Here is a 19,683-nt window from a genome sequence, read left to right on the forward strand (position 1 = left end):
TGCAGTTTTGAAATGAGTTTGTGGTTGGCTTAGAAGGACTGATGGTCGGAAACTAAGAAGTAAAAGGACAGATGTGACATCTCCTCTATGTTTGCTTGAGATAGCAAGGTACCTTGATGAAGGGCTTAAGCCCAAAACATCGATTATGTATCTTTATCTTTGCTATATAAAGGACACCTCACTGACAAAAGGCAAAGGAGGAAAAACCCAACCCCAACCAACCAATTTTCCCCTGCAGCCGCTGCAACCGTGCCTGCCTGTCCCGCATCGGACTTGTCAGCCACAAACGAGCCTGCAGCTGACGTGGACTTTTACCCCCTCCATAAATCTTCGTCCGCGAAGCCAAGCCAAAGAAAAGATAAAGGACATTGTGTGACCTGCTGAATTTCTACAGCATTGTTTGTTCTTCACACAATGTCAGCAGACTTTCATGTTTTATTCTTGTGTAATGATGTCCTGGTGTTTGGATGATTGATGGTCAGCAGCCACAACAGTCTTCCTTTATGTGATGTCTAACTCTAGTATTGGAGTGTTTTTTTTTTTTGCCCCCTTCTTCCCACATCCACCATAAATACATGTTGTCTTCAGTTTTAACTTGGTCAGTTCTCTGGAGTTCAGCTCTTCAATTTTTGACCAAGGCTTCATGGTCTGGAGCAGAGTAATCCTGCCAATGCAGACTAGGCTGCACTCAGCAAATTGTTGGTGAATATATGTTGCTTCATAAACCCTGTTACCACCATTTTCTATCAATTTGCTAATGACAGAGTAAATGGAGCAGCAATTACCCAAATTCGATTTGCTCTTTTTGTGGACAGATGGGCAATTTTCCAAGTTGATTTCCTCACCTCCAGACCACAATCAGAGAGGATTAGTAAGAACATCTCTTGCACAACCTCCATCAGTACTGAAGCACCACCTGGCCGTGTTCTTAACCCCTGCTCTATTCGCTATATACCTATGACTGTGTGGCTCAGTACAACAACACTACAAATTTGTGTATGATACCATGGTCGTGGATTGTATAAAATCGGGTGATGAGTCAGCATACAGGAGGGAGATTGAAAACTTAGCCAAATGGAGTATGGCTATCAATCTTGCCCTCCGTCACCAAAACCAAGGACCTGATTGTTGACTTCAGGAAGGGAAAGCCAGAGGTATACAATCCAATGATCATTGGGGAATCAGAGGTGGACAGAGTGAGCAAATTTAAGTTCTTGGGAGTCTCTATCTCAGAAGAGCTTTCCTGGATGACCCCACATGTGAATTGCATTGTGAAGAAAACATGTCAGTGCCTCTACTTCCTCAGGAGTTTGAGGAGGTTTGGCATACCACTGGAAACTGTGGCAATTTCTACTGATGTGTGGTGGAAAGTGTGCTGACCAGCTGCATCGCAGTCTGGTATGGGGCCCCTGAGCATAAAGCCCTATATAAAGCCCAGGACATAATGGATAAAACCCTCCCCAACAGTGAGATCATCAACAGGGAATGCTGCTATCAAAGAACAGTAGCAATCATCAAGGATTCACACCACCCAGCACATGCTATCATCAGGAAAGAGGTACAGGTGTCACAAGACTCGCGCCACCAGGTTCAGGAACAGCTGCTGCCCCTCCACCATCAGACTCCTCAACAATAAACTCAAAAAGGGATTATTTAAGGACTTACTTTTGCACATTTTTTTTTACATTTCTTTATTGGTTTACATAGGTCCTTGAGTTGTTTTTTTTTGGAACTTCCAATAAGTGGTAATTCTGCGTTGCCCATGGGAAAAGGAATCTCAGGGTTGTATGTGATGTCAGTATGTATTCTGACAATAAATCTAAATCTGATCTGATGCCATTGTTGTAGCTATACTAAAACAGTCAGCTGGAGATGTGGATAGTTCCAGAATGCAATTCTCATTTTAACAATTGGGATGTCTTCTGGTCCAATAACCATCCATACATGCTGCAAGAGGAAAGATGTGTTCTCTTCAACTCTATTCCCAGCTCTAGACTTTTTTTTTCGTATGGTGTAACTGAAGTTATTGCAGCAGATGGTTTCCTGTGATTAAATGTGATGTTATTGAGTGTGAAGGTGGCAAGAAAGCTTAGCTATTCACTTCTGTTTGGTTTTTGAAACTCTGTGGGAAAACTAGAGGCCTGAATAAGTAAGAGGACATAAAGACAATAGAATGGAGATACTGAAAATCTGAAACAAAACCAGAAAATGGTCAAAACATTCAGCAGGTCAGGAACCACTTTTAGAGAGAGATGGAGTTGACATTTTAGGTTGCTGTCTTTTCAAACTTTTATTGTTTCAAATCAAGTTTATGAAAGGCTGACAATTTGAAATATTAACTGCTTCTTTCTGTAGGAACTGCTTGAGTTGCTGGGAATTTTCAGTATATTTTGTTATAATGCTAATTGTTACATCAAAGATTTGTATGTGCAGCCATCAATAGCAACTCTTGTCTTTTCCAGATATGAACGAACACAGCTCGCGTAGCCACAGTATCTTTCTCATTAATGTCAAACAGGAAAACACTGCAACAGAACAGAAGCTAAGCGGCAAACTTTATCTGGTCGACTTAGCAGGTAGTGAAAAGGTATGTAATTTTCCTTTTTTTAAAAAAAAAATGGAACCAGCTAACCTTTTTGAGATGGTTACTGTAATTTTTAAGGTAGCTTGTATGAGATAATTTAAAGATTGTTAATTGACCCTCAAAAATGAAGTTTAACTTTTATTCCATTGGTTTAACTTTGGTTAAAAATTAAATATTTTCCTGTAATGTACAAGGTCTTACTTTCTATATAGTTTCAGTAAATATTTGAATAAGAAAACTAAATTACTGTTTAGTTGAGCTGAATATTTGTTGGCTGTTGATACTCTGGAACATCTGAGAAATAAATAGGAAATAGTAATCAAATAAACTGCTTTCAGCCCAAATTAGGAACAAGTCCTTGACTTAACGAAGAAAGGAATGGCTTCATGGAATTGCAAGTTTGAGGAGATGCTGAGAATGTGGAGACCAATACATCAGCTTTATTGACAAAATTAGTTTTTCACAAGTTAGGGAGTATCAAAAGGAGGAAAGAGGGGAGAGAAAAACTAAGAATTTATCAGATTAATTAAGTATCCAAATACAAATTACTAAAATAAAGCAAAGATGTAAAATATTAATTTTTTAGAATCAAAATTTATTGTCATGAACAAGTCACAAAATGTGATTTGCAGCATCATCACAGCCCAAACATTCATATAAACCACCTTAGAATAAATATTTTTTTTTAAATTTTTTAAATGATACTGCATGAAAAGTAAGGCAGTGTCTTGATTCATTGATTATTCAGGAATCTGATGGCAGCAGGGAAGAAGCTGTCCTTATGCCATTGAGTGCTGGTCTTTAGGCTCCTTTACCTTTTTCCCGATGGTAGCAGAGTGAAGAGGGCATGGCCTGGATGGTGGGGGTCTTTGAGGATAGAGGCTGCTTTTTTAAGACACCACCTCCTATAGATGTCCTCAGTGGAGTGAGGTCTGATCCCTGTGATGTCACACCTGAGAGTTAGTACCTCCAAACCAGACAGTAATGTAACCAGCTGGAATGCTCTCCACGGTACACCTGTAGAAGTTTTCAAGAGTCTTCGGTGAGATACTGAATCTCCTCAGACACCTCATAAAGTATAGCTGCTGGCAAGCTTTCTTCATGATTGCATCAACATGGAGGCTCCAAGACAGATCCTTGGAGATGTTGACACCCAGGAATTTGAAATTCTTGATCCTCTCCACTACTGAGCCTGTGATGAGGACTGGGTCACGTTCCCCTGACTTCCTCATGAAGCCCACAATCATCTCCTTGGTTTTGCTAACATTGAGTGAAGGGTTTTGGTATGACACCACTCAACAAGCTGATCCATCTCCCTCCTGTGCACTTCCTCATTGCTGTTTGTGATTCTGCCGACAACTGTGGTGTCATCAGCAAATTTATAGATAGCATTAGAATTGTGCCTGGCTCCACAATCATGGGTTTTACTGCAAGCAGGGTGATTGACATCAGCGGGCCTCAGTACCCCATTGCTGATGGTAGAAACAATATGGCTCACCGGGGTTTGCAGGCTTGGAGGAAGACTTGTTGGGCAGTCTGTCAAGCGGCTTCCCGATAGGCTGATATTGACGAGGAGAGGCCACGTGGTCTAATAAAAAGCAGGTGTCCCTTTTTGCCGCCCAGAGCAGATCGGCTCTGGTGGCTACCTTTCTGGGATCAGCGAAGACTTCTTTGGCTATGAGTAGCCTGATGTCCTCTGGTAACCGCTCCAGGAAAATTTGCTCGAATAGAGCACATGGGGTATGGCCATCATTCAAGGCAAGCATGTCACTCATGAGGGCGGATGGGGCCCTGTCCATGTGCAGCAGACGGGTAGCGTGCTTGCACCATGAAAGCACAAAAGTTTGGGTTAGTAGCTCCTTAATGGCCTGATACTTCCCTTGTTCCGGAGGTTCCTGGAGGAAGTTGGTAATGCGAGCTGCCATGTCCTGCTTGAGGGCACCAACCACATAGTAGAAGTGGGTGTCATCGGCTGTGATGTTCCGTACGGCGAACTGCGCCTCGGCTTGCTGGAACCCCACCCATGGCTGTGATGTCCAGAAGCTGGGCAGCTTCAATGAGGCCATGTTGATTGCAGGCTGGTCACTCATTCTTCAGATCCATGATGCCAGTTAGACTAGTCAGGTCACCATTGTAGCAGCTGATACTGCTGGAGAGGTTATGCTCAAGGAAGAGATACACATTATGGCAATGAATTCAATGCTGATTTACTGTAAACATTTATAAGCTTTGCTTATAAATGGCTCAGAACCCCATCTCTGGCATCATCATGCCACCCAACTGGTGGCATTATAATCCGTTTCCTGGGTTTGGTCGTTTAGTGCTACCCGAGGAGTGGCCAATCAGTGAGCCCCTCTCATCCCTGGGTGTGGCCATTTCCCTAGCTCAACCCAAACGGCTGCTGCTGGCCAGCCTGTTGGAGTTAGGTGCTACAGCTGTGTGCTGCTGAGTCGAGCACTGACTTCGAAGCGTGTCACCTGTCTTGGCTGGCTGTGTAGGCTGCGGGCTCCCAGTGTCGGGTCACCATTTCAGGCATGGCATATTTAGTGGCCCGCTACATTATTATTTTTTTTAATTTATAGTTTTTCTTTAATCAGTCGTATGTACAGATGGTCATAAGTTTAAAAAAAATGACAACATTCACATGGAAACAACTAAAGAAATGTAAACATACCTCAATAAAGAGCGAGGAAAGAACCTCAATAAAGAGTGAGGAAAGAACCTGAATAAAGAGTGAGGAAAGAACCTCAATAAAGAGCGAGGAAAGAACCTCAATAAAGAGCAAAAGTAAGTGTCCTTAAGTCCCTGATTGATTTTGAGTTGAAGAGTCTGATTGTGGAGGGGAGCAGCTGTTTCTGAACCTGATGGTGGGAGTGTTGAGGCACCTATACCTCTTTCCTGATGGTAGCAATGAGAATAGAGCGTGTGCTGGGTGATGTGGATATTTGATTGCTGCCACTCTCCAATGTCATCATTCCCTGTAGATGTTCTCAATGGTGGGGAGGGTTTAATGCTGCATTTTAAGACTTACAGCACAGAACAGGCCAGTTCGGCCCTACTAGTCCATGCCGTAGCAAATCCCCACCCTCCTAGTCCCACTGACCAGCACCCGATCCATACCCCTCTAGTCCCCTCCTATCCATGTAACGATCCAGTCTTTCCTTAAATGTAACCAATGATCCCGCCTCGACCACGTCTGCCGGAAGCTCATTCCACATCCCCACCACCCTCTGCGTAAAGAAATTTCCCCTCATGTTCCCCTTGTAATTTTCCCCCTTCAATCTTAAACCATGTCCTCTAGTTTGAATCTTCCCCTTTCTTAATTGAAAGTCTGAAAATTAGAAGCTATCCATATAAAACAGAGGTTAGGAAGAACTTCAGCCAGAGGGTCGTGGATCTGTGGAACTCACTGCCACATACAGCAGTGGAAGCCAGATCACTGGGAGTGTTTAAACAATGGACAAGTATCACGTTAGTGAGAACATCAAGGGGTATGGGGAAAAAGCCAGAAATTGGAACTAGGGTAGAGCAGCTTAATGGACAGACTTGATGGGCCGAGTGGCCTGCTTCTGTTCCTTTGAGCTCAGATTGAGAACCTTGTAGAAGCAATTCCCACAATGAGGGCCCTGGACAGAGTAGCTGTGGCGAAGTTTCTTCCCTACAACTCCTCCAGTATATGGGTCAATGAACCTCTAGTCGGCAGACGCAGAGGCCAGGTTATTGGGCACATGCAAGGCTTTGTGGTCTCACAAGCCAGTGGCATCGAAATTGGAAAGGTCCAGGCAGAGTGGATCGGCTCGTGATGTAGGACAGACTTGACAAGCTGAATGGCCTCTGCATCGTAACACCTCAATGGGGTGACCGCAGCTCCTTCGCAGGCATATTTTCTTCTGTAAAGTAGGCTCTCTCCAAGACAGTTTATCATTTGTTTACTAATAAGAGGACCATTCAAGAGTCAGATCACCAAAATGGAAAGTAGTCTTAATAGAACAATGTTAGTAATTCTGGTGGTTTTGGCGGAGAGTGGTAAGAGGATAGGATTATAGTAAATGTCAGGAGAAGATCTGGAAGCAGCAGCCAGCAAGACTACAACATTGGCTTTTCTCCATTGTGAGTAATGAATTTTCATGGCAAGCCCACTTGTTATTCCAACCCACACCTACTGATTCTTGGCTTGCTAGGCCATTTCAGAGGGCGGCCATTTCAGAGGGCAGCTATTTAGATAAATCAAATTGGTAAAACCTGAAAAGCACCTTCACCTGGACTGCAGAGTACAAGAAAGCCCATCATCACCTTTTCAAAGTACCAATGTTAAGAAATATCAAAGGTTTTGCCAGCAATGCCCACGCACCAAGAATGTTAAGAAAAGAAAATTGACTGCTAAGGAAATATTGCTATCAAGTGCCTTTCACTTAAACTTATTTGTCTTGTTTAAGGTAAGGGGCCCGAGAATGAGATTTTCTTCACCTCAACAGTACTTCATTAGCGAAGTTATACATCCAATATTTGGGGCTATCCTAGTTTACATGTACTGGTTTTTATGTGTCAGTGAACAGAATATGACAGAAAACAATCTGAAAGAATGAAGAACTGGATATCATTGTGCTAATCATATGATCTCATTCTCACATTGTTGAAAACTTTCCCATACAGGTTAGTAAAACTGGAGCAGAAGGTGCTGTTCTGGATGAAGCCAAGAATATCAACAAGTCTTTGTCAGCACTGGGGAATGTCATTGCTTCTCTAGCAGAATCAAGTGTAAGTATTAAAAATACATTCTGCTTTTTCAAGTGCTTCCATAGAGCATAGAACTATAGCATATTGCCACACAGAAAACAGCCCCTAGGCCCTTCTAGTCCGTGATGAACTGTTATTCTGCCTGGTCCCACTGCCTGCACCTTGTCCATAGCCCTCTTATCCATGAACTTGTCCAAATTTATATTAAATTTGAGTCCATCATGTTCCCCTAAAACTTCTCTCCTTTCACCCTTTACCTATACCTCTGGTTTGTTTCTCACCTAACCTCAGTGGAAGTAGCCTACTCTATCTATACCCTTCATAATTTTTATCCCTCTATAAAAACTCTCTTCATTCTTCTACCCTCCAGGGAATAAAGTACTGACTTGTTTAACTTTTCCTGTAACTCAATTCCTCAAGTTCCAGGAACATCCTAGTAAATCTGCACTCTTTCAATTTTATTAACGTATTTTCTGTAGATAGGTGTCCAAAACTGCACACAGCATTCCAAATCTGGCCTCAACAATGTCTTGTACAACTTTACCATAACATCTCAACTCCTATATTTAATACTTTGATTTTTGCAGGCCAATATTCCAAAAGCTCTTTTAAGATCCTTTCTACCTGTGACGCCATTTTCAGGGAAATATGTATCTGTATTCCCATATCTTTTGTTCTACTACACTCCACAGTGCCCTACCATTTCCCATGTATGTCCTATCTTGGTTTGTCCTTCCAAAATGAAATACCTCACATTTGTCTGCATTAAATTCCACCTGCCATTTTCAGCCCATTTTACCAGCTGTTCAGTCTTTGTTGTCTGCAAATTTTCTGATCAAATTTACCACATTTTCATATGGATCATTGATAAACAATAGATGACAAATAACAATGGGCCCATCACTGATATTTGGGGTACTACAACTTGCCTACTACTGATGTCAGGCTCACCAGCCTTTAATTTCCTAGGTTATTTTTGGAACCTTTTTGAAAAATATGAGCTATAGTTTAATCCTCCAGAACCTGACCTGTGGCTAAGGACGTTATATATAGAACTGGCAGGGCCCCTCCAATTTCTGCACTAGCCTCCCTCAAGATCTAATGGAATACCTCATCTGGCCCTGAGGATTTAGCCACGTAATTTACTTTGAGACAGCAAGGTACTCCTCCTATTTATATATGTTCCATGCCCTTGCTGCTTATTTGCCTCGCTCCCTAGACTCTGCCAGTTTCCTGAGTAAATACAGATGCAAAAAAAATGTCATATCTCCTACATCTCGTCTGGCTCCATTCATAGCTGACCACCCTATTCTTCAAGAGGACCAATTTTGTCCTTTACTATCCGTTTTGCTTTCAATATACCTGTAGAAACCTCTTAGGATTTTGCTTCACCTTGACTCCCAAAACAACCTCATGTCTTCTTTAATACCACATCTCCTCTTCTTAACCAGATCCATGATATCCCGCAAAACCCAAGATTCCTTACACGTGTTAACTTTGCCTATAATCCTTCCAGGAACATACAAACTCTACTCTCAAAATTTCTCCTTTGAAGGCCTTCCATCTACCGGGAAGCCCAGCTTTCTAGATCCTTTCTCGTTTCCTTGAAATTGACCTTTCTCCTATTTAGAATCTCAACCCGAGGACCAGATCTCTCTGTCCTTAATTATCTAGAAGATAATAAATAGTATTATGATCTCTGGACTAAAGTGTTTCCTGATGTATACTTCTGTCACCTGTCTTGTTTTCCATTAGGAGATCCCATATTGCACTCTCTCTAGTTGGTACTTGTATATATTGATTTGGAAAACTTTTCTGAACACAGTTGACAAACTCCAACCCATCCAGCCCTTTTATAGTATAGGGGTTCCAGTCAATATGTAGAAAATTTAAATCACTGACTATTTTGGCTTTGTCTTCTGCAGCTGTCAGCTACCTCAGATTTGCTCCTCCAATTGTTGCTGACTAAAGGGTGGTCTATACTACAACTCCATTAACATGATCATATCTTTACCATTCCTCAACTCTACCCATTTTGTCTCAGTAGATGAGTCCTCTAATCTGACCTATCTTGGCACAACTGTGATATTTTCCTTGATGAGCGGTACCATTCCTTTCCTTTTCATTCCACCCACTCTATAGTGTCTGAAACAGTATAACTCCGGAATATTAAGCTGTCAATCTTGCCCCTCCTTCAACTAAGTTTCACTAATGTCGTAATGTTATAATTTCATGTGCCTATCCATGTTCTAAGCTCATCTGCCTTTCCTACAAAACTCCTTACATTGAAATTCAAATAGCTGCATCTGAGAACATTTCCACTACGTACAATGCTTTGATTTCTAACTTTACAAGTCTTCACATCATCTTTTTTCTCCTCTACTCCACTATCTACTCTGACTCCCATCCCCTTGCAAATCTAGTTTAAACCCCCGGAAGCAGCTCCAGCAAACCTTCCTGCAAGGATATTGTTTCCCTTCCAATTCAGATGTAAACTATCCTGCCAGTACAGGTCCCACTTTCCTGGAAGAGAGTCTAATGATTCAGAAATCTGAAGCCTTCCCTCCTGCATCATCTCTTTAGCCACATGTTAAGCTATATTATCCTCCTATTTCTAACCTCACTGGTAGCAATCCTGAAATCACAACCCTGAAAGTCCTGTCTTCCATCTTCATACCCAACTTCCTGAACCCATGTTATTAGTCCCTTCGGGGATCAAGATATTTGGCTGCTCACACTCCCTCTTGAGAATGCTGTGAACGTGATCCGAGATATCCCGGGCCCTGGCACCTAGAAGCCAACGCACCATCTGGGATTCTTGATCTCTTCCATAGAACCTCTTGTCTGTTCCCATCACTATTGAATCCCCTATCACTTAAAACCTCTTCTCCTTCCCATTTCCCACCACCTCCCACCTTACTTAGTCACAGAGATCTGACCGCCGTGGCTTGTCCCTCATAGGTTCCTCCCCCCCTCAACGGTATCCAAAATTGTTTGTGTTACTGAGGGGAACAGCCACAGCCCTTTCCCTCTCCTGACTGCCACCCAGCTGCCTTCCTCTTGTCTCCTAGGTATGATTGCATCTCTGTAACTCCTGTCTTTCACAACACCCCTCCCCCCCAAGCCTCCCGAATGATGTGGAGTTCATCCAACCCCAATTTCCTAACATGGTTTGTAAGGGTCTGCAGTTCGATGTACCTCTACTGATATACTATTGTCAACCCTGACTATACACATTCTGCAAGAGGAGCAGCATGTCCCTGCCCTGGCTGGCAATCCCACTGTCTTGTGAAAGAAAAAAAAAGTTAGAAAAAACTTACTTGGACCTCCACTGAAGAAATTGTATTTTTAATATAATAATTCAAGATTTCAAAATTAGTGCCATTCAAGGGGGCACCAACAAGGGGGGGGGGGGTTCAGTAAAATGCTTGGTATAAAAAGGAAAATTAACAAACAATTTAAAAAAGATTATTTCTCTTTTATGATCTGTGCTTGTAACCTCTAATTAGAGTTGACTAAGCTAATAGCCTTCCTAATTTTTGTTCTGATTGTACAACCTTCCCTCTAATTTGTACAGGCTGCTAACCTATTTTAAAATGTAGATCCTCTGATCTATTCACTACTTTTCCTATCCTTTCATGTCTTCCTTGCAACTTTTTTTTCTCTTACTATACAGCCTATTTACTTTCAAATCCTTGATTTCTACACCCTTGTCTTCAACTAGAATGGCAGCTACAACCTTTTCCAGGTTTCCCTCAGTTTATTGCTTTGTCGTGCAAAAAAATAATGATTTTTTTGTTGATACTGAAAAAGCAATAATTAATTTGTTAATAAAAATGTATCATCTCATGGATTATACTTTTCATTTTTTTCCTCCTCTAGGCATATGTACCATATCGTGACAGCAAAATGACCAGAATTTTGCAGGATTCACTGGGTGGTAATTGCCGAACCACTATAGTTATTTGCTGCTCTCCATCAACTTATAATGAAGCAGAGACCAAAAGCACGTTGATGTTTGGGCAAAGGCAAGCAAATTATAACTTTTTATGGACAGGGATGGAAGCTGGAATACTGGAAGATACCACAAGTTACTTCCCATGACATTTAGTTTACATAATTATGGGATTTTTTTTTACACAATAGTGTTCTATTAATTTAATACTGTTATCAATGTAATGTAAAACAGTTTACAATCAAGTTACTTTCAGTGAAAAGTTGAACTTGGTGACAGATCAGAACATGATACAAGCCTCCTTCCCCTTCGGGTTCTCCATCTGCATTTCCCACTGCCTGGGAAAGGCAGCCAACTTGAAAGGCCTTCCCTCCTCCCAACAGGAAGGCTTGAGAGTGCAAAAATACACATCGGCACGCTTAAAGGCATTTTTTTTTAAAGTGCAACCATTAGACTTCTGAATGAATTCCTCAAAAGTGATCTCAAGCTATCCCTTCTTGGTGCTAATTGATCTTCCTCTTCATTGTCATCATATACTGTGTAAAATGCGCACAATACCTGTGGTATGTAATGCTAAAGTTGTGCTTGCAGAATAATCCTCACCGTATGAGGTATTTTGTGACAGATAAACACAAAACTTGGTGTGATGTTTAGAGGCATTTGTGCCTGTGGAATTCAAAACACTGGTTAAAAAACAATTAGTAGAATTGTCATTTTTTTTTCTTACAGAGCCAAGACTATTAAGAATACTGTAACGGTTAATGTTGAGCTCACTGCAGAACAATGGAAGAAGAAATATGAGAGAGAAAAGGAGAGGAACAAGACCTTGAAAAATACTATACAGTGGCTTGAAAATGAGCTCAATAGGTGGCGCAAAGGTATCTAGGCTTTTCAGTCTAATTGGTTTGCACCATAATTTATTATTTTAGAAAGTGGGCTTTCCATTTAATTGTTTTATGCTAGATTATCAATGTCATTTTGAAGATTTCTGCGCTGTAGTTTGCAATACAGAAATTGCTCTCAAAAACCAAATCTGCTAGAGTTTTAAATCAACAAGGAGTAATTAAGAAGTCTGTAGATACTGGAGCAACATGTGAAGTGCTGGAGAAACTCAGAAGGTCTGGCAGCACCCATGAAAAGCAAAAGACCTTTCAGGCTGAAATGCTAGATACAGATCAGGGGGTTGCATCATTGAACACCTCTGCTCTGCCTGCCTCAACAGGAAGGATCTCCCAGTGGCCAGCCACATCTAACTCTACATTGGAGGGCATGTAATGTTGAGTACCTCTTCTTCCCACCCCCCTCCCCCCAGCCTTCCCTTCTTTCTCTGGACTCCATTCCTCCTTTTCCCCTTCCTCTACCCTGTCTGTCACCTCTATCTTCCTCCAGCTCCACCATCACCACCTTACCTTCCTCCTTTCAAATCACATTGTTTTCAGCCCCTCCTGCTATCACCTTAGTTGCTTTCTTCCTTCTCCCACCTATATTGACCATCACCTGTCAGGCTGTGCTCAAACCCCTCTCCCACCCCCAACCTACTTCACCCATTTTATTGGAATATCCACTTGCTGTTCCTGACAAAGGGTTCTCATTCGAAATGCTGACTGTTTTGCCCTCCATTGATGCTGCCCAATGTGCTGAGAGTCCCTCCAACAATTCTTTGTTAGCTTGACTCATCTTTTTGACTCAACCTTATTATCATCAACCTCTTTGGAAAGATGAAAATCCAGTGAACATTTCAAAAACAATTCTTTGATTTCTTGAGTCTATCCAGCAATATGATGATTGTTTTGGACTCATCACAACCTCAAGAAATTATGATTTGCCTCCAATTTTGACTCTGCCAAAACAGCTATCTAGTATTGTTAACATTGCTATTCATTTGTATTTCAAAGATCATTAAATTTTTTCATCATATGAAATGCTATGTATGAAGTGTTTAAAGAGGATTTGGTTTTGTACTTGATGTTACTGACAAAAGGTGAGACTGTACCTCTAGAAGAACAGTATGACAAAGAGAAAAACAAAGAAGCGCTGGAGATTGTTCTCACTAATGACAAAATAGAGGAAACTCCTGCTGTCAAACTTACTGATGCAGAAAAACAGAAGATGGATTCAGAAATTTCTAAACTGTACAAACAGCTTGATGACAAGGTATGCAATATGCTAATTTTCAATCAGTTTTCCCTGACGGGCACCGACCGAGAGGCTGTTCATCGGATAATGGGATTTTTGCTGCAGAAAATGTTACTTTTCCTGTATGAAGTTACTCCTTCTGCTTTCTAGTTCCAGGCGATGTCCTTGGAAATATCAAAACTGCTTTTAACATCAGTTCAATAATTGATGTTAATTGACAAGTTACAACAGCAAATTAAAAAAGGAGTGTGAGAAGGGCAATGTTTTACTTGTCAAAGGGATTTTAATCATGCAAGTAGATCAGGAAAGCCAGGTTGGGACTGGATCTCAAAATATAACCATATACAGCACAGAACAGGCCAGCTTGGCCCTACTAGTCCATGCCGGAACAAATCCCCACCCCGCTAGTCCCACATATAACCATATACAGCACAGAACAGGCTAGAATGTGAAGAAAGTCCACGAGATGGTGTTTTGGAGCAGCTTGTTGATGATCTCATTAGGGGATCGGCTGTACTAGATTGGGTGCCGTGTAAGGCACCAGAGGTGATTAGAGAACTTGGAGTAAAGGAACCACTGGGGGGGCAATGATCACAATATGATGGAGTTCAACTTGAGATTTAACAAGGAGAAAATAAATTCTGATGTGTCGGTACTTCAGTGGAGTAAAGGGAACTGCAGACACACATCACAGTAACAGGCCATTTTGGCCCATGCCCCTGTCCGCCTAATATACCAAAATTACATAAAAACCCAGTGCATTGTGAATGGTGGAAGGAAACCAGAGCCCTCGCAGGAAACCCACACAGAACCTACAAACTTCTTACAGACAACGTGGGATTCGAATAAGGATCCCGATCACTGGCTCTATTACAGTGTTGTGTTAACCATGCATTACCTTGGCATGAGAGTGAAATTGACCAAACTAGACTGGAAAAGGGCACTAGTAAGGAAGATGGCAGAGCAGCAATGGATGAAGTTTCTGCAAGAAATGAGGAAGGTGCAGGATGAAAACATACTAAAAAAGAGGAAATATTCAAATGGAGAAAATGTCACAACTATGGCTGACAAGAACTCAAAGCCAATGTAAAAGCAAGAGAGGGCATGCAAGGAAGCAAAAAACAGTGGGAAGTTAGAGGATTTGGAAGTTTTTATAAACTTGCAGAAGACTTTAAAAAAAAACTCAAGGATGGAAAAGGTGAAGTATGCAATTGGGCTAGGAAATAATATCAGCAGATACCAAAAGCTTCAAGTAGATATGAATCAGAATTTACTGTCATGAACATGTTACAGCAGTATTGCAGTGCAAATATTGCTATTAATTACACTTTAAATAATAAATTAAAGCAAAAGAAGAGAAAGTGAGGTAGTGTCTGATCATTGTCCATTGATAAATCTGATGGCAGAGGGAAAGAAGCTGTCCTTGTGCTGCTGGATGTTTGTCTTCAGGCTCCTGTACCTCCTCCCCAATGGTAGCAGTGTGAAGAGGGTCCTTGAAGGTAGAGGCTGCTTTCTTCAAACACTGGCTTTTGTCAATGTCCTCGATAGAATGAAGACTGATGCGCATGATGGGGCTAACGAGTTCACAACTAATTTATTCCAGTCCTGTGCATTGGCACCTCCATACCAGACAGTGATGCAGCCAGACAGAATACTGTCTATGAAACACAAGAGTCTTTGGTGACATACCAAATCTTCTCAAACTCCTCATGACGTATAGTCACTGGCGAGCCTTCTTCATGATTGCATCGATATTGAGGCTCCAGGAAAAATCTTCAGAGATGTTGATACTTCTGACCCCTCGATGAGGACTGGTCCGTGTTCTCCTGATTTCCTCCTCCTGAACTCCACAATCAGCTCCTTAGTTTTGCTAACATTGAGTGCAGGTTTATTGTTGAGACACCACTCAACTAGTTGATCCATCTCCATCCTGCATGCTTCCTTATTGCCGTCTGTGGTTCTGTAGACAGCTATGGTGTCATTGTCATATTTGTAGATGGCATTGGAATTGTGCCTAGCCACTCAGTCATGGGTGTAGACTGAGTAGAGGAGGGGACTAAGTACACATCCTTGATTACCTGTGTTGATTGTCAGTGAGGAAGAGATATTGTTTCTGATGAGGAAGTAAAGGATCCAGTTGCAATGATGAGAGTAGATATAGGATCATTGGAAAATGATGCTGGAGAAATAATTATGGGAGGCAAGGAGATGGCACAAGAACTAAATAAGTATTTTGCATCACTCTTCACTGTAGAAGACAGCAGTGTGCCAGATGTCAAAGAATATAATGTAAAGGAAGTGAGTGGAGTGCAGTGCAGTTACTATTTCAAGGGAAAAGGTGCTCAGAAAGCTGAATGATCTCACAGTGGATGAATCACCCTGATGGATTGCACCCTCAGGTTCTGAAGGAAATAGTGAAAGAGATTGTGGAGGCATTGGTAATGATCTTTCTGGAATCAATAGATTTTGATACAGTCCTGGAGGATGGGAACATTGCAATGTCAGCCCACTATTTTATATATATATATATATTTTTTTTTTTTTTTTTTTTTAATATTTATATATATATATATAAAGGAAGGCAGCAGAAAGTAAATTATAGACCAGTTAGCCTGATGTCAATGGTTGGGAAGATGTTGGAGTCGATTGTCAAGGATGAGGTTATAGAGTACTTGGAGACACCTGACAAGATCAGCCAAAGCCAACATGGTTTCCTTCAGGGAAAATCTTGCTTCACAATCCTATTGAAATTCTTTAAAGTGGCAAGTAGGATAGGTAAGAGAGATGCAGTGGGTGTTCTATATGTGGATTTTCAGAAGGCCTTTGACTAAGTGCCACACATGAGGCTTCTTAATAAGATGAGATCCCCTGATATAACAAGACACATATGAGCCTGGATAGAGAATTGGCTGATTGGCAAGAAGCAGGGAGACAGAACACAGTGATCATATTCTAGTTGGCTGCTGGTTGCTGATGGTGTTTCACAGGGGTCGGTGTTGGGCTGCTTTTTAAGCTGTATATGAATGATTTGGTTTGTGGAATGAGTGACTTTGTGGCCAAGTTTCCAAATGATATAAAGGTATGTGGAGGAGCAAGTGGTGTTGAAGAAACGGATGCTGCACAAGGATTTAGACAGATTAGGAGAATGGGCTGAGAAGTGGCAAATGAAATATAATGTTGGGGAAGACTTGGTGGGCAGGATGGCCTATTTCTGCTCCTATGTGTTATGGTCTTAATACTGTGTTGGTCTTGTAATGAAGTTAGATACTCAACTTTTTGTTTCAATCATCCAACCTTCTTGAGGTGAATAATTGAAAGTATATTCTAAATGAAAATTATAAAATTGTATGATGTTTATTGATAGTACTAGGAAAATGTAAAGCACATTTAATGTGGAGTCAGTTGCAAGAGAGGAACTAATTCTGCAAAACTTAGTAAAGGGGTAAAACAAAATAATTGAACTTAGTGTGAAAGATATTGAATTGGGAAGTGATTTACACAAGTAATGACTTGTGTAAAATGAATATCATTGTTAACATGGATGAAAATGAAATGAAATTGATATTAATTCCAATGAAATAATAGAAAATGATTTTTTTTCTGTACGTAACTGGTTTACTCTATTAGAGTACCACTGTGATGTAGTGTCTAAGTTGGGGAAAGCAAGTATAGGTTGACTGACTGTCTTGCTGACATCTGTGTTCAGCCTGGCACATTAACTCTCCATTCCATTCCAGGCTCAACAATGTTTGAGGAAAAAACACTTCCTATTCCATCAGGCCCTTCTGGACTTGACATTGAGACAATTTCATATGATCATTCCAATATTTTATCTTTTCCAGCATTATTTTTTTCTTGTCTTCCTTTTGGATAGTTTTGGGTTTTATTGGTCTCAAAAACACAGATGTGAAGCAGAGTTGGGTAATGACCAATTGTTTACTCTGATGTTCAGTTCTTACAAGAGAAGCCAGGATATTTACAATGGTTAGAAATCAAATAAAAATAAAAACAAAACCCTGAATATTCTTGAGTTGTCAGGCAGCATCTATGGAGAGAAATGGCTAATTTTTCCACCAATAGCCTTTCATGAGCGCACTTTACTGCCATAATATTTCAGATTGTACAAGGATATATTTGACAGCATTGCTGATGAATGACTAACTGCAAAAATTTTTTTTATAATTCTCAAAATAGGATGAGGAGATCAACCAACAGAGCCAGCTGGTGGAAAAACTTAAGCATCAAATGTTAGACCAGGAAGAGGTGAGTTTAAAACAGCATAATTATCATGTTCATTTCGTCGCTCAACATGTGTTGTACTCTTTCTTGAATATTGATATATTTCCAATTGCCTCCTCTTAAATCAGCATAAGGCAGTTTGGTCCTGAACTATTCAATCATGTCAATTTCTATTTGGTCCTAGGTACACTCTTTAAACATAAGACTTTGTGTGCAGCCATGCATACAGAAATTGTACTGGGGATATCATAATTGCTATAGTACAATGGCACACAAGAACATTAGAGTATTAGGAAATTGTAAATATTCCTGACTAACATGAGAAACTGTATATGAAATGCATTACTGTAAATAGTTATGTGTAAGTGAAATTATAGATTTTCTATTTTTTTCTATAGTTTGATTTTTTTTTTGAAACAGTACAACTTTTTTTATAGATTAGAGCAGGTGATATGAAAATAAACAAATGTATTTTAAGTTGTGTGGTGTTGATTTGTAAATTTTTCAGCTTCTGGCATCCACCAGACGAGATCAAGATAACATGCAATCAGAGCTGAATCGCCTGCAGGCTGAGAATGATGCCTCCAAAGAGGAAGTGAAGGAAGTTTTGCAAGCCTTAGAAGAACTTGCAGTTAATTATGACCAGAAATCACAAGAAGTTGAGGATAAGACTAGGGAATTTGAGTTACTAAGTGATGAGCTGGGTCAAAAATCGGTAAGAAGTTCTATAGTTGCCAATGTTGGAACAGGTTTCTGAAGTTGTTCATTAAAACCTTTTTGCTGGTAACGTAAACATGATTATATGCATGCAAAGTTAAATTATTTTCATAAAACTTTTTTTAACCGTGGCAGAGTATTTCAGCTTAAATTGGCCCTGGAAAAATGTAAATATATTCTCACTGTCAAAGCTACGTTATTCTAAGTTGATGTCAGAGTCTAACTTTTAGATTTGCATATTTTGTACTTTTAAAATATTTTTTATTGGTCTAATGCTATTGCAGGCTACATTGTCATTAATTGATGCAGAGTTGCAAAAACTGAAGGAGATGACCAATCATCAGAAAAAACGAGTGACTGAAATGATGACATCATTGTTGAAGGATCTTGCAGAAATTGGAATTGCAGTTGGAAACAATGATGTCAAGGTAGGTATACAATTTAAATATAAGGATACAGCCGGTAACAGGCCATTTCAGCCTACGAGTCTGTGCCACCGATATTACATCCAATTAACCTACACCCCAGTAGGTTTTGAACAGTGGGAGGAAACTGGAGCCGGGAAAGCCCACACAGACATGGGGAGAAAGTACAAATTCCTTACTGACAGCTCAGGATATGAACTCCGGTCCTGATCGCTGATGCTATAAAGACATTACGCTAACTGCTACACCATCGTGCCACCCTGAAAAGTTGAATTCCAAGCAGTGACTGTGAAACAATGAGTTCCATTTAGTTATCTTGGACATTGTTTTTCCACTTCTCCCTTAAAAATTTGAGAATGAAATCTTGCTACTGTATTAATTAATATTCAAGCTGAATCTTTGTGGAACTGGATAGCACTGATTTTTTTTTCATCAAGTCCAATCACAACCACAGCCTATAATACTTCTAGCATGGGATATTTTCTGTGGTGATATGTAATGTTCTTTCTTGTAACTGTACCTGATGTGATTTGTTCCAAGAACTTAAAATGTCATCAACTCAAATTGCACTCGGCAGTCGCAATTACAATTGGTTAACCAGTTAGAAGACAAAATTTGATCAGAACAGGGTTATGTTGAAGTGTGTTTTGTTCTATGAAGATCAAAAAATCTAAAATCAAAACCAAAAATAGTGGAAATACTCAACAGTTCAGGCTACGTCTGAGAGTAAAGTTTTTGGTAAAAAACCCTTTATCTGAACTGTTCTGATGAAGGTTCTCAAGTTTGGGTTTATTTGTCACATATACCAAGAATCAGTGTTATCAAGAGTGTTCTGGGAGCAGATCAGAAGACATCTTGCATATAAAACATCAAGTAAAACACAGTGCAAA

The 19,683-nt window shown here is 40.5% G+C and overlaps 1 protein-coding gene across 1 annotated transcript in view; it reads left to right on the top strand.

Annotated features, from left to right (window-relative positions):
* The window catches only part of LOC138751751 (kinesin-1 heavy chain), a 166,260-nt gene that overhangs the window by 100,703 nt on the left and 45,874 nt on the right, over positions 1-19,683 (top strand). The window contains exons 8-15 of the mRNA XM_069914457.1: positions 2,463-2,587; positions 7,238-7,342; positions 11,204-11,349; positions 12,006-12,154; positions 13,258-13,430; positions 17,607-17,675; positions 18,160-18,366; positions 18,653-18,796. Of these exons, the coding sequence (XP_069770558.1) occupies positions 2,463-2,587; positions 7,238-7,342; positions 11,204-11,349; positions 12,006-12,154; positions 13,258-13,430; positions 17,607-17,675; positions 18,160-18,366; positions 18,653-18,796 (1,118 nt within the window). The remainder of the gene's footprint in view (positions 1-2,462; positions 2,588-7,237; positions 7,343-11,203; positions 11,350-12,005; positions 12,155-13,257; positions 13,431-17,606; positions 17,676-18,159; positions 18,367-18,652; positions 18,797-19,683) is intronic.

Source organism: Narcine bancroftii, chromosome 1 (genome assembly GCF_036971445.1).
Source record: "Narcine bancroftii isolate sNarBan1 chromosome 1, sNarBan1.hap1, whole genome shotgun sequence".
Taxonomy (NCBI): Eukaryota; Metazoa; Chordata; class Chondrichthyes; order Torpediniformes; family Narcinidae; genus Narcine; species Narcine bancroftii.